General features: G+C 45.8%; 5 protein-coding genes across 6 annotated transcripts; 3 read left to right on the top strand and 2 right to left on the bottom strand.

The window, feature by feature from the left end:
• Positions 1 to 1,446: 1,446 nt before the first annotated feature.
• On the top strand, positions 1,447 to 2,607 carry LOC6902240 (calumenin-B-like). Its single transcript, XM_002133731.3, has 3 exons — positions 1,447 to 1,605; positions 1,690 to 1,981; positions 2,042 to 2,607. The coding sequence occupies exons 1-3, from the start codon at positions 1,552 to 1,554 to the stop codon at positions 2,554 to 2,556; spliced, it is 861 nt and encodes a 286-aa protein (XP_002133767.3). The 5' UTR covers positions 1,447 to 1,551; the 3' UTR covers positions 2,557 to 2,607.
• A 782-nt stretch (positions 2,608 to 3,389) lies between these two features.
• Positions 3,390 to 9,576, bottom strand: LOC4815899 (sodium-dependent neutral amino acid transporter B(0)AT3). The gene is made up of 7 exons (XM_033384913.1): positions 9,162 to 9,576; positions 8,242 to 8,719; positions 7,859 to 8,160; positions 6,091 to 7,048; positions 5,820 to 6,023; positions 5,317 to 5,738; positions 3,390 to 5,230 (listed from the first exon to the last, which is right to left on the bottom strand). Exons 2-7 carry the CDS (start codon positions 8,329 to 8,331, stop codon positions 5,032 to 5,034), a joined length of 2,175 nt encoding a protein of 724 aa, XP_033240804.1. The 5' UTR covers positions 8,332 to 8,719; positions 9,162 to 9,576; the 3' UTR covers positions 3,390 to 5,031.
• A 374-nt stretch (positions 9,577 to 9,950) lies between these two features.
• Positions 9,951 to 11,613, top strand: LOC4815900 (alanyl-tRNA editing protein Aarsd1-B). Its single transcript, XM_001355621.4, has 3 exons — positions 9,951 to 10,090; positions 10,154 to 10,932; positions 11,005 to 11,613. Exons 1-3 carry the CDS (start codon positions 9,959 to 9,961, stop codon positions 11,489 to 11,491), a joined length of 1,398 nt encoding a protein of 465 aa, XP_001355657.4. The 5' UTR covers positions 9,951 to 9,958; the 3' UTR covers positions 11,492 to 11,613.
• LOC4815811 (mitochondrial import inner membrane translocase subunit Tim29) lies at positions 11,604 to 12,578 on the bottom strand. 2 transcript variants are annotated; one of them, XM_015185837.2, is made up of 2 exons: positions 12,450 to 12,578; positions 11,604 to 12,333 (listed from the first exon to the last, which is right to left on the bottom strand). In XM_015185837.2, exon 2 carries the CDS (start codon positions 12,316 to 12,318, stop codon positions 11,743 to 11,745), a length of 576 nt encoding a protein of 191 aa, XP_015041323.2. In that variant the 5' UTR covers positions 12,319 to 12,333; positions 12,450 to 12,578; the 3' UTR covers positions 11,604 to 11,742. The 2 variants fall into 2 exon arrangements, with proteins under 2 accessions (XP_015041323.2, XP_001355658.2); XM_001355622.4 differs by having other exon boundaries at positions 12,405 to 12,541.
• Positions 12,579 to 12,685: 107 nt separating this feature from the next.
• LOC4815463 (uncharacterized) lies at positions 12,686 to 13,479 on the top strand. The gene is made up of 3 exons (XM_001355623.4): positions 12,686 to 12,884; positions 12,947 to 13,024; positions 13,079 to 13,479. Exons 1-3 carry the CDS (start codon positions 12,709 to 12,711, stop codon positions 13,410 to 13,412), a joined length of 588 nt encoding a protein of 195 aa, XP_001355659.3. The 5' UTR covers positions 12,686 to 12,708; the 3' UTR covers positions 13,413 to 13,479.
• Positions 13,480 to 13,521: the final 42 nt, after the last annotated feature.

Genomic DNA, 13,521 nt, shown 5'->3' with positions numbered 1-13,521 from the left:
AGGCCAGGGCGTAAACCACCTCTCTTTGACAAGAAGACTACAGATGACACATAGGTGCGACCCTGGGAAAAGATCCATATCGATGCCGCCAAAAATGGTCCAGCCGAGGAAGAGCTGCAGGTAGGCCACAAAAAAAGTCCAGCAAGACATCAGCGGCTCGAAAATAATTTGAAAGCCCATAAAGAAGCCGTAGGAAAACGTGTACCCAAAAACTGGACTCTGGTGTTTCCATCGAGTGCTACAAAGATCTGGCCAAGATCTTAATACCCTTCCTATGCCAGAGTGTTAAAACGAAAAACAAAGAAAAGCTCTTCAGATTTGTGTGTGCAATCAACGGAATGTAAAGCTGGGAGTATGCAGAGAGTAATAGCAACATCATGCTACAGGCTACAGGCTACAGGTATTGCAGCTTGTAATTTACCGCTAATTTTATGCAGCGAGACGACCAACGATGACGACGGCTAGGCTTTATCACTGCCGCCTGCCACCTGCTGCTGCTGCACTTCGATTCAGACACCACTCACGGGCCACTTGACCAATGGTCGGCACTTGGCCGGTTTGTTTCCGACGGTTGCGCTCTGCTGCGGCCACAAGGGCTGTGGAGAGGTCTGGCGGAGGCTTGCACAAATGCAGATTACTGTTAGACATGCCCATGCATGCACAAACACTCACAACAAAAATTAGTTGGAAAAAATATGGTCAAGCCTCACTGAGCCTTCAGGAAGTACTCAAACGTTCTCAAGAAACAGATTGAAACAATTAAAACCTTATACCACAAATCAATTACTAAAAGACTAGAAATGTTAAGTTTCATAGCTAATGAACTATACACATTTATATTATATAGTATACAGAAGAACCCTACTCATTTGTCTAGAGTTTTCGAACACTGGTAAGTTATCATACCTATTTCTTATACAGCTCAGATCTTCATAGTATCATTACAATTCTTCAAATAAGTGATTTCCACGATTTCAAGAAATCGGTTTTAAATGAGCCTAAAGTTAGTTGATTCATTTCATTGGAGTTTGGAAATTTGGAGGAACCAGACACAAACTGGTTGTGTCTTGATAAGAGGTGATGAGGTCTGGTAACGATTTGCTGAATTAACATAATTCATTTAAAAAGCGTTTTCATTGGGTAGATGCTGATTTTTCCGCATCCTCCAACTAGGTGTCCCCTTAACGAATGCTATAGTGGCCCAGAATGATTTGCACTGCACTCTAGTGAAGACTCCTCCTCCTCTCTTTAGTCCAAGGGCGCATAGTCCAGTCGGAATGGACAAAGTCTCTCAGCTGTATAGCATGGGTCGGACTGTTCCCCAGCGCAGATATTTACAAAGATAATTTTTAACTAAACGCTTGAACTGGTTACTTTAAACATGGTTTGCCAAATCACTCAATAATTTTCCGGCAAAGTAGACTTGTAGACAAGTAGCTTTGAAAAAGTCGTAGCTCGTAGGTTGTCGACTCATTCTACCCCACAATCGTACACACGAACAAATTAGACTCAATAAATTTTTGCTTGTTCAAATCTCGGAGTACACCAAAAATGTGGACCTCGATAAGGACGTTGCTGCTGCTGATAATTGCTGCAAAAATCACGGTATGTGTATCCAAAATATCTCTTGTTACCACAGTAACCCACAGTTCCCGGGACCACAACTCATCTAATGCCGAGAATTTTCAGATCGGCGAGCACAATTCACAGTACGGCTGTGAGGCCAGGAAGTTTGATAATTACTCGCCGGAGGAGAGCAAGAAGCGCTTGGGTCGGATTGTCGATCGCATTGACGAGGACAATAATGGATATTTGACGCTGGTAGAGCTGAAGAACTGGATCACTTACACATCGAGACAGTACATAGAGAACGAAGTGGATCGCCTCTGGAGACGGATGAATCCCAATAACCATACAGGCATCACCTGGAAGACGTACGAAGATACCATTTACGGATATGCGACGGATTTCGGTAGGAATGGTAAGTGGGGACTGTCGCTCAGTTTAGTCATAATTTAAGGGTTGGATCCACTTCTGCCAGTCATCAGCTACAAGAGCTTGATAAACCGTGATCGGCGCCGCTGGGCAGTGGCCGATAATGATCTGGACGGTAGCCTAACCCTTGAGGAGTTCTCTGCCTTCCTCCACTCCGAGGACCATCCCAGAATGCGTGATGTTGTCCTGAAAGAGATGTACGATGACTTGGACCTAGACAATAATGGCAAGATCTCTTTGGACGAGTACATCGTCGACCTCTACCAGCCCTCAGAACCAGATGAACAGGAGCCCGTTTGGGTATCCCATGAGCGCAAGGTCTTCGCCAAGTTTCTCGATCATAACGGAGATGGTTATCTTAGTGAGGCGGAAGTGCGTCAGTGGATCGCCCCAGAAGGTTTCGACAGTACCGAGAAAGAGGCCAAGCACCTGTTATTCGAGGCTGATGTGAATCAGGATGAACAGCTGACCAAGACCGAAGTTCTGGACAAATACGATATCTTTGCAGGCTCCCAGATCACCGGGTACGGCGAGGCCTTGACCAGGCGTGATGAGCTCTAGACCTGAAAAGAAATTCTACAAATTAAAAAATAATATTCGTGTACTAAATCATCCTTTAGTATGATTTGGGATGGGTCTTTCTATGCCTATGCATTGCGCATCTGATCCAGAGCTCTGGTCATATTTTACAGATTGAGAAGCTGTGGATTTTCTTAACAGCAACGAGTAGTTACTCATTAGGTTAGCCACAGATGTGGATTACGAGAATCGTTGCATCACGATGCAGCAGCAGTGATTTGCAGGGTTTTTTAACCATCTTAAAAGCATTCCAATACATTCCGAGTCAACAAATTAATATATATGAATCAGTCAAATATAAAAGCAATATGCATTCTCGTAGTATGTCAAAATTTTCTGTTTTGTCTGAATTGAAATATAATTGTACCTTTATTAGACCTTTTTTTTTGTTGGTTTCGCTTTTATAATATTTATTGTCATTTATCCGATATTTATGTTTTTAATAATTAGTTGCGAAATAAACATAAATAAACATGTTTAAGTACCAGTATTTTATGCGATCAGTACAAATGAATAATTAAATATCAGACACACAAGACATTGCGGTGAGATCATATGAGATATAAACTTTATATTTTAGACGAGTAAAATAATAAACGAATCGAAAGATCATCGAGCTCCTCACACAATCAGATTTTTATATTGCTTCACAATAATTACTATACATATGTATGTTTATGAATTTTTGTTTGGTATTAGGTATTAGCATTATCGCGAGCTGTGGGCTGGATTTTTCTGTACTCGTGTTTCTTTGGGTTGCTGTGTTCTTTCGGAGAAATAGAACGTTGTATATACTCGTGTCTGTATCTAATTTGTTTCGATTTAGTTGTATATTGTTTGTGTTTAAAACTCGTTTCGTATCGTTTCGTATTGGTTTCATTATTGTCAACATCAATAACACTTAGTAGATGTACGTACATATATGTATGTATGTATATATATTTCTTTGATATATATGTATACATATCGATGTATATTTAGTGTATAATTTATAATACAGTGAAATCAATAGCCAACTGCATTTTAACTCACATTAATTAATATCTATAGATGTATGTATATTTGGTGTAGGTATATGAATACTTCCAATGCTTCCAATGATATAGACTTCCTTCTCCAGTTATGTGTATATATAAAGTTTCCTTTCCACCTACGTTTCTCGGCTAGTTGAACGGTTGCGATTGCGATTTGTTATATGCGTATACCATATTTAAATATACATACATATTTCCATATGTCTGTTTAGATGTACATATTGGTAGATAGTAGTGCCTCTAGCTCCCCTATGTACATACTATATGTAATTCGCGAGTGTAGATCAATGAGGCGGAGTGACATGATTCCGATGATCGGTTATCAACAAGTAAGTATTTTGGTATAACATTCGATTTTTGTTAGCAAAACAGAACAAATAGGTACGTACATATATCCAATATCCATCTTTCTTCTTCTTCTTTTTTATAACATTGAGACTTTAAAGTGTAGTTTAATCATAGCTTTGGATCTGATATGAATTTGTCTTATAACATTAACATTAATAACAACAAACACAGAAAGCAGAGCCGATCACAACAGAGAATGAACTGTGGTAGGTAGGTATATACGAGTATAGTGTGTATTTAGTGTTTTTGTATACATATATATATCTCTTATAGGTGGTGCTCTATGCTCGCATGATATGGTTAACTCATAGTCTGTTTGGCTTAGCATTAATCGAGTCAAATCAAATATTTTCCGCACAAATAAACCTATTCTATAAACTATAGCCTGTTATTTTCATAGTTATACGCATCGTATTGTCTTCAGTTATTTATGTATATATGTATCTGATATAGTCAGCAAGTTATTGTAGTATGGGTTGGATATCAGCAAACAATCAATTTCACTTTGCACACAGTTTCATTTCTTTTCTTTTCTTTCGTCGCAATCAAATATGGCATGTACCAAATCGGATATATACATATGTCCTATAAGGGTTGCCATACTCGTGCCAAGAAGCGGAATACATAAAAATATGCATACTCGTATAGTCTCTCGGCCCGTCTTATTCCGGATCGAGTAGAAACCAATCGAAAGAAAAGGAAAACGCAAATAATAATCATATAATAATGATTTTTCGCCTTCTACACGTTTCCATGCTAATGAAGTTATGCGCAAATACGTTATTTCTATAGATTTCCTTTTTGATTTTTTTTTTCACTGTTTCTACTTCAATGAAACCGCGCATCCGCGCCGAATTTTCACCGTCTTGCCACTGGTTGTTCCGAGTACGTGTTTATAAATACACATTTTATATTGGGCTGCTGTGGTTTTTTTGAACGGTTGAACAGTCTTTGGGGACCATATAGGAGTGTAGATATCGTCGCATTTGAGCATCGGTGTGTCGGCTTAGTTATTGTCCATATTTACATTACATTTCATGGTTAATTTTCGAATTTTTTCTTATTGTCCTCCTGCTTACTCCTCCTCCTCGAGGGACTTCTCGGGCAGTCCGTATTTGGGGCAGCACATGCCCTCCGTGCCGTCCATGTTGAAGCAGAATATGCTGCGCTCCAGCTCTGTCGGTTCGTGGGGTACGATGCCATGGACTTCCCTGAGCTCGGCTTCGGGGAACCATGCGGGATCGGAGTCCTCCACTACCTTAATGCCACAGAGCCTGTTGCACAGTATCGTAAAGGTGTAAGGGCGGTAATACAAACTTATGATTAGTTAACCAAACTCCTATGAAAGACAAACACTCACCGCAGCACCGCCACAATGGGTATCCATAAGATAGACGAGAGTATGAGGAAAAATGCTACAACTATGCACCAATGCGGCCACTCCATGGAATCCGTGGAGCCTTTGGCCGCAATCCAGGCCGGGTAGCTGCTGCCCTCGGTAAGGAGCTGATAGAAAGAGGCCAGCAAAATAGTGACCATGGCGCAGGGTGACAAATACTTCCAGCAGAACATCCAATAGAAGCTCGGCCTCGAGCCGGTCATCATCTCGATGTCATCCGAAAAGCGGCGCACTCCATAGATATAGCTGATCGACAGGCACTCGAATAGGGCGATGACCAGCAGAGGGAAATTGCCGGCGAAGCTGTCCATCAGCTGGAATATGTAACTGCCAGCTCCGTTGGCAAAGCACATAGAGATCAGACAGCAAGTGAAGCACAGACCCTGATAGAAAAGACCGGATGAGTACATATCACAAAGTTGGAGGCACAGGCGTCTCCTTCTGCAAAGAAGAAGAGTACTTACCCCCACGATGTACTCCTTGGGTAGGTTGGGAAAGAGCTTCATGTCCACCAGCGAGGTGACTACACCCTCGAGCGTACCAAACTGCGAGTCGATGCCCAGCGTGAAGAGCATCAGGAAGAAGAGAACGGCCCAGAGCTGTGCGCCTGGAAACTGATTGATCGCCTCGGTGAATATAATGAAAGCCAGACCAGTGCCAGAGGCACTCTGCAAAGAAAAAAACAAAACAAATTAAAATGAGGAAATGAATGGGTGGGTGGTGGCATCGACTCACATTAGCCAACTCTCGCTGCAGATCGCAGACTGGCAGATTCTGGGTACGATTCAGGGCCATCAGGCCGTTCCTCTCCTCCGTACAGCGGTCGAAGGTGGCCGTGGCCTTGAAGCCAATCACCGAAAAGACGACCACGCCTGCGAACATCGAGGTGCCACAGTTTGTGAGCGAGACGAGTAGCGCATCCCGATAGCAGTTGTTGTTGGCCGGATTGTATGAACTGAAGGCAATGAGGCCGCCGAATGCCAGTCCCAGGGAGAAGAAGATCTGGGTGCCGGCCTCCAGCCAGACGACGGGATCGAGCAGCGTCTCCCAGCGCGGCGTAAACAGGTGAGCCACCCCATCCGAGGCGCCTTTGAGTGTTATTCCGCGAAAGAAGAAGATGATGAGCACCACGTAGGGAAAGATGGCTGTCATGTAGACGATCTTGCCGGAGGAGGTGATCCCTTGCACCATGCAGATGTAAACCAGGAACCATGACACCATCAGCGCAATCGCCATGTGGTAATTGAAGTTCTCCGGCATATCCACGCTCTCCGAGCACTGCAACGTGGTGCGATACCAGTAGAACTGCGTAGGCGAGGAGGCCACGCACTCCGGCTCATGGTCGTACGTGTAGTTCGCATACAGTCTGGTTGGGCAGTCAGCCCACGGAAGTGGCGACTCAAAGCTATGCAGCAGATAGATCAGGCACCAGGCAATTATCGTGTTGTAGTACAGGGCCACAATGTAGCTGACCACCGCCGAGGAGATACCGATTCCACCCAGATATGGCGAAACCTGGCTCCAAACGCCGATCGCCCCCTTTCGCAGCCGCTGTCCTATGGCCAGCTCCAGGTAGAAGATCGGTATTCCCTGGATGCACAACATAATGAAGTAGGGCACCAAGAAGGCTCCGCCTCCGTTCTTCTGCGCCAGGTACGGGAAGCGCCACACGTTGCCGAGACCCACCGCATATCTGTTCAGGAAGAAAGCGATGCCACGTCGACAATTAATATGTTATGAATCGTTTGAGTATTTGATATTGGATATACATAAATCGTGTCGCATCAGAACTCATTCTCCTAACTATCCAATTGTCCCTATTTTTAAGTGTAGACTGTATTAAAGCTAAGTCCGTAGGGCGAAGATAATTGCACTGAATAAAAACAAGAAACCACTTGTTAACTGACTTTTGATTAAACTATCTTTAGAACCAAAAGAAAGGGGGTTTTCTCTCTTCCTCGTTGCTCGAATTAGGGAAAATCAGAACATTATTTCGTTGGTGTGACCAATGCTTAATGAATTTGGGACAAAAGAACGAAAAGATCTTATCAACGAGACTCGAGTCGAGCAGCGATCAGTCTGGGTCACGCACACTGCATGTATTTTGTTTTTGCATTCTCGGGCATTCTATTTTTCACATTCGCTTGTACGTCTGCCTGGCGACGGTTGCCCAAAAATAACTGTCGGAGCAATGGGAGTGCCCACGTCTGACTATATCATTTAGTACGAGTATTTTGCATAACTTTGAATATTTGATGTACTCGTAGTATATGCACAAACAACGGGCAAAACGAAGAACAAATGCATTTACATGAATTTAATATATGTAAACCTGTACTTGATGGGTATCGGCTATAAATCAAACCTTTTCTATCATTTCTGTGCCTTCTAATAATATGCTAAATGTATTACTAACGATTTTTTGAATTTACAGGCTTTAGTTTATTATGACTATCTATATCTGTCAGGTAAACACGGTTTCAACGAGTAGTTGTTTACTCACCCGATGGTGGCCAGCAGGAACATGATTTTGCTGTCCCAACTCTCGCGTTCTTCGCCCTCCTTCTCGCCCTCAACAATGTCCTGCTGCTGCTCCAAAGCGCTGGCCACCAGCTCGGCCTTGGCCTTGCTGGTGCTGGCCTCCGAGCCGAATGTCGGCTCCTGCTCCAGCTCCGAGGACTCGTCGAAGGCGTCCGACATGAAGCCCTGGTTGGTGGCCCCATACATGGGCTGGTGGTGGTGCAGCGATGTGTGATGGTGGTGGCCGACGCCATGCTCCTTGGACACCAGGCGGCCACGCAGCTCCTAAATGGTTACGAATGGAAGAAGATGTCGGTATTAATGTCGGATGTAGGTGCCAAAATATCAAACGTCAGTGTCACTTGCCCGCAACTCTAGCTGATCGATGCTCTTCTGGCTTTTTAGCACAATGTCCCTGGAGCTCTGACGGCGCAATAACTGGGCTGTGTTGGCCATGATTCGACCGGTGATTTTGAAACGGTTATTGCTGGTATATGTTTGTGTATATGTTTACTTTGTGTGTGCTGTGTGCGTGTGGGATGTGCAAGTGCGAGAGTGTGGTGTGGTGTGGGTGCTGCCTAAAAGTGCGCTGTCCCTTTTAATTTGCTTCGTTCTGTGCTGATGCTGCTTCTAGCGCCCCCTGTGGACTGTTCACGTAACTAACGTAATCGTCATTCTCGTTGCATACTTTTAAGAACGGTTCATGCTTCCCCCCACACTGGTGGGATGTTGTTGCTGTGGTGGTGGTTAGCCAGTGCCTGTGCCTGTGTGTGTGTGTTCTTTTATTGTTAGTGCTTAAGTACGGGTGATAACGGTGCTTGAATAGGCGCCATCCTACTGCTTCCTATTCAATCAAAGTAAACAATTAGTTTTCTTGCAATCAATCAATGAAATCAAGCAAGCCAAACCATGCAATGGAAATAAAAGGACATCCCCACACGCACTCACACACACGCGCACGTCATTACAGAGCGCTGACATCTATGTGCGCTGCGTGACTGGGCAACGTACAATAAATCAATCAACCGACCCCATCACCCACACAGCACCCCCCACACTCCGTAGCCAACAGCCAACTAATGCACTTTAGTGGATTTTTGTAAAACAATTAGTTTAGTTAGACTTTTCTGGGCCGTGTGGGTTGTGTGGTGGAGATGGGTGGCGCTTGGTGCGTGGGAGTGCTGTCATGGAGATATCCTTGTGACTACTGGTAATATGGCGGATAGGTAGATATCCTTTGGGTACACATAAATACACAGAGCTTCAAAGGATTTTTTGCTACTGACTTGACTGTTTCTGCTGCGCTGCAAGAAGTTTTTATGGGGCTGCCACCGATTTCGCCTGGCTTATATAACCAACACTGGTGCTCCAGACACCAAGCCAGGACTTGGCCCCGGAAATCGACGACGGACGCGACGGGAGAAGGACACACGGCACTCTGGGGCTATTGCCTTTTCGACAGGTGGCGGGAGCCAGCGGAAAACTTATTATTTAAGCGCCGTCCGTCGCTTGTATTTGTTCGCCAGAATCTCCAACGTAAGACCAGTGGCTCGCAACGTAACGCTGCTCGTGTCGTAACGTGATGTGCCGTTGGAAGGAAACTGTTGAGCAGCCAACGCGAGACAACAAGACATCCTCTCCCTCAAATGTAATCCTTCGCTGCAGCTGCAGCGCAGACGCAGCATCATTGGCATGGGTGCGAGGGAGATAGTCTTGCAGGGCCGCCGCATCAATTAGAGCGAGATGGCAGATAAACAGACCGAAAAACACCAGGCGACAGCGGCGGGAACAGACGGTTGGTTTCTGGTATTTTTTGTATTTCGCGGTTAAAATCGCTTTTAAAACCGCGCCAGCACGTGAGAATTTTAAATACATTTCCAATACCATAAATACATATGTACCTTAGCTATTATGAAGTCCATTATTTTGAGCAGCTTATCGCAAGAAATGGCGCATCTCTTAGGAGGTCACAAGGTCAGCTACGTAGAGAGGAAGATCATTAAAAAACAAGCCATTTAAAATGCTAAAAAAAAACACGTAAAACGGAAAAATAAATCTCTGAGAGAAAACATCGATGATATCGATGTTGCCATCGATAAGTTCTCCAGCTCTAATCTATTGTGACGCACGAAATATATTTGAAATAAAAAGGGGATTTCGTCAGACAAGTCACAACATGGTTTTCAAGTGCCAGGAGGACAGCTTTCTAAAGCAGGCAAGCCTGACCTTTGCCCGAAGCCGAAGACCAATTATATAATTTGTAACCATATTTCAACAGTACACAACAAAAATTGTATCCTGCGAGTATGCCACCATAGAACGGACCGATGTGGACGTAGCAACCGGTGGTGAGGCCCGTCCAGTTCGTGGCTTCAATGTTGTGTGCGAGGACACAATACTCTTCCCCGAAGGCGGCGGCCAGCCCTGCGATTATGGCACTATTAATGGCCAACCGGTGCGGAGAGTGCTGAGGAAGGGAAACATTGCCGTTCACTTCGTGGAGTCCAGCTCGAGCTTCGAGGAGGGAGCCGAGGTGCACCAGAGCCTCGACTGGGATCGCCGCCTCGACCACATGCAGCAACATTCCGGCCAACATCTGATCACGGCTCTGTTCGACCGGGAATTCAAGTACGACACCACATCGTGGTCGCTGGGTTCGAACGTCTCCCATATTCAGCTAAATACGCCGCACCTGATCAGCCGCGAGTCCCTGGACCTCATCGAGCGGCAGGCCAACGAGCTGATCCGCGAGGGACGGCCGGTCAGCGTGGTGCTTGTGGATCCAGAGGTAGATGAAGAGTTTAACGATGCCCGCGCTCCTCGCGGCCTACCCAAGGACCATGAGGGCCTCGCAAGGGTGGTGCGCATCGAGGGCATTGAGAGCAACATGTGCTGCGGCACTCACGTCACCGATCTATCCCAGCTGCAGTGTATCAAACTGCTCTATGCGGAAAAGGTCAAGACCAATATCTTGGTCCACTTCGTGGTGGGCGAGCGAGTGCTGCGAAAGCTTGGCGAAGTCTTTCAGCGGGAGCAGCAGCTAACAACGGCCCTGAAGTGAGTGGCATTGCCGTACTTCTGATTTCTATCCTCCTTTGCATTGACTTCACCGCCATTCCACATTTGCAGGGGTGGCGCGCAGCAGCATTTGGAGCTCGTCCAGAAGCTGCAGCAGAATGTGAAGGGCACTCGGAAGTCGTTCTTGCAGCTGCTCAAGGACTTTGCCAGTGCCGAGGCGGAGCGACTGGAGGATCTGAGCAAGGCCGAGCGTCCCAAGTACTTCTCACTGCATCGTCGCGACGGCATTGAGGTTGACTTCATCCACACGTTCCTGCGCCACGCGCCCGAAGGGATATTCTACTTCCTGACAGTGTCGGAGGGCGGTGCAGCCGGCAGCAGCGGCAAGGGTCACCTGGTCCTGCGCGGTGATCCCGCGGTGGTAGAGGAGATTGGCCCCAAATTTCTTGAGCTGCTCGAGGGCAAGGGCAACGGAAAGGCGGGCAGCTTCCAGGGCAAGATCAACAATCTGGCCAAGCTGCCAGAATGCATCGAGCTGCTCGAGAGCCACTTCAAGCCAAAGAAATCGATAGAGCCGAAGCCAGTCAGCGGCTCGTAAGCAGAGATTCGTTCTTAACATGAATATATGTACATATTTATATATTCTTACATACACATATGTCATATATATATCTATATATTATATAGCCTATATACCGGCAATAACATGGTTATAACATACATATATATATTGCTCATTTAGTCAGTTCTACAAAGCAATGAACAATTTGACATTAAAGCTAACTAAGGCAGAGGTCGGCCAGGAAACGGCAATCCAATTCCAATTGCAGTCCTCCCTCTCTCCCTCCATCACAGGTAGTTGACATCGTAGTTGTGCATCTTCCACTTGAGGCGCCAGAACTCGTTCCAGAAACCCACGTCGATCACGCGCTCGTGGAAGTTCAGGAATCCGACGTTGGTGAACTCGCAGATAGCTGGATATGTGCAGTCATCCTCGCTAAAGAGATCCACCCAGACCAGCGTGCAGATGCCCAGCGAGAGGAAGCGCAGTTTCTTTTGGTTGATGGCGCGCTCCAGCATTAGAAGATGCTTCGCCGAAACGTGATTTTGTAGTTCAGGCGGGACCATGATCATGCGGCTGTTATCACGGCGTAACTGGGTCATGAAAACGCCTTCGTCGGGGTTGTGCTGGGCCATTTGGTACAGACACAGAATGCCGGTGCCGTACGCAAGGGCCTTCTTGGGCTTGGTATATGATTCCTTGACCACACCGAGGGCCACCTCCGAGTAGTCGCGCACCAGGCCCTTCCAGTATTTTACCCATTTCTCGACAAAAGTGTCTTTGAAACGCTCGGGCAGCACGATTTTTTCGCCAATTTTCTGTCCCAGTGCCGTCACACGGCTGCCCACACGCATCAAACTCATCTTAGCTGCTAGTTTCTGTGATCAATTTTGGAAAACGGGCATTAATTAATATTTTTTTTATTATTAAATAACCTCCTAGGTCTTACAGCTGTTTAGAGTGACTGTATTTAGAAACAAAGAAAATACTGTACCACGCGAAAATGTACCGATGTGAGCGATTTCGAAAACACAATAAATATTATTTAGACAATTTTGAATGGAATTAGAAGCAAGAAAATAAGCTGTTATGTTTTGCCAATACAAATTTGAGCATATCTTATTTGCTGGCGTATTTTATGGTCCCGATGACTATAATTTTTTTTTATCTGCGCACGTTATCCAGCACTGAGGTTATCCGCCGAAAACATATGCATTTTTTGCTGTAAAAAAAAACAACACATTTTGGACGAGATGCCATTAGCCAATGAACGCCATAGCCATTATAACTCTCGCCTTGGCCACCTCCTCCAAAAAACAGCATCCAACTTGCGCAGCTACCAGGAATTCCTTTCCAGCCAGGCGCAACATTTGCTGGCCCCCGTGAATCGTCTGTGGGACAGGAGCCAACGCTACCGTCTGGTGGCCGGGTGCGTTTAACATCAAGTGTAACTAGCCTAGCCCCAACTAATCGTAATCGTACCCTTCTTAGCCACAGCACTGATGAGCGCTGTGCGACGGCCCTACTCTCCGAATGCCAAGATGCCTATCAGTCCATTTGCCACAGCATGTGAGTTGCCAGAAGGTTCTAGAATCCTCATTTTACGTTTTTTTCTGTATGCAGCATGCAAATGAACGAAATGCTAGATGAAATGGCCAACGATGTGGCTGACTTTGACACGGAATGCATTTACTTGAGCGGCGAGCTACAGCCAGAGCCCTGTCCAACCTCCGTGGCCGAGTGGCGGGAATGGCTGAACGAATCTCTGCACAGTCTGCAAACACAAGTCAAGTGCCTGGAGATTGTTTCCCGCCTGTTCTTGCCACTAATTCTGGAGCAGCGGACGGTGGACGAGTTCAAAACTTATCTGCAGCTGGACGAGCACCAGGAGGCTGTGCTCTGCATGGGCCTGGCCAAAGCCGAGCGACAGGCGACACTCCCGCTGCTGACTGCTTGACACACGAGAAAGAGAATGCTGTATAGTATTAACGCCAGTCAATCAAATATATTTGCATAGAAATAACCATTAGTTGAACAATTCATCACCCCTGCGGTGGGCGGGCTAC

Source organism: Drosophila pseudoobscura, chromosome X (genome assembly GCF_009870125.1).
Source record: "Drosophila pseudoobscura strain MV-25-SWS-2005 chromosome X, UCI_Dpse_MV25, whole genome shotgun sequence".
Taxonomy (NCBI): Eukaryota; Metazoa; Arthropoda; class Insecta; order Diptera; family Drosophilidae; genus Drosophila; species Drosophila pseudoobscura.
This window is presented reverse-complemented; position numbering and strand designations above follow the sequence as displayed.

What these genes read in the sequence shown, in the direction of transcription:
- LOC6902240 (XM_002133731.3), top strand. Translation starts at nt 1,552, where the DNA reads ATGTGGACCTCGATAAGGACGTTGCTGCTGCTGATAATTGCTGCAAAA. An exon ending in TAATTGCTGCAAAAATCACG is followed by an intron (nt 1,606 to 1,689) that starts GTATGTGTATCC and finishes GAGAATTTTCAG; the next exon opens with ATCGGCGAGCACAATTCACA. An exon ending in GACGGATTTCGGTAGGAATG is followed by an intron (nt 1,982 to 2,041) that starts GTAAGTGGGGAC and finishes CACTTCTGCCAG; the next exon opens with TCATCAGCTACAAGAGCTTG.
- LOC4815899 (XM_033384913.1), bottom strand. Translation starts at nt 8,331, where the DNA reads ATGGCCAACACAGCCCAGTTATTGCGCCGTCAGAGCTCCAGGGACATT. An exon ending in TGCAGCGAGAGTTGGCTAAT is followed by an intron (nt 6,024 to 6,090) that starts GTGAGTCGATGC and finishes TTTTCTTTGCAG; the next exon opens with AGTGCCTCTGGCACTGGTCT. An exon ending in CCCATTGTGGCGGTGCTGCG is followed by an intron (nt 5,231 to 5,316) that starts GTGAGTGTTTGT and finishes ACTGTGCAACAG; the next exon opens with GCTCTGTGGCATTAAGGTAG.
- LOC4815900 (XM_001355621.4), top strand. Translation starts at nt 9,959, where the DNA reads ATGTTGCCATCGATAAGTTCTCCAGCTCTAATCTATTGTGACGCACGA. An exon ending in AGGACAGCTTTCTAAAGCAG is followed by an intron (nt 10,091 to 10,153) that starts GCAAGCCTGACC and finishes ATATTTCAACAG; the next exon opens with TACACAACAAAAATTGTATC. An exon ending in CAGCTAACAACGGCCCTGAA is followed by an intron (nt 10,933 to 11,004) that starts GTGAGTGGCATT and finishes CCACATTTGCAG; the next exon opens with GGGTGGCGCGCAGCAGCATT.
- LOC4815811 (XM_015185837.2), bottom strand. Translation starts at nt 12,318, where the DNA reads ATGAGTTTGATGCGTGTGGGCAGCCGTGTGACGGCACTGGGACAGAAA.
- LOC4815463 (XM_001355623.4), top strand. Translation starts at nt 12,709, where the DNA reads ATGCCATTAGCCAATGAACGCCATAGCCATTATAACTCTCGCCTTGGC. An exon ending in CGCTACCGTCTGGTGGCCGG is followed by an intron (nt 12,885 to 12,946) that starts GTGCGTTTAACA and finishes TACCCTTCTTAG; the next exon opens with CCACAGCACTGATGAGCGCT. An exon ending in CAGTCCATTTGCCACAGCAT is followed by an intron (nt 13,025 to 13,078) that starts GTGAGTTGCCAG and finishes TTCTGTATGCAG; the next exon opens with CATGCAAATGAACGAAATGC.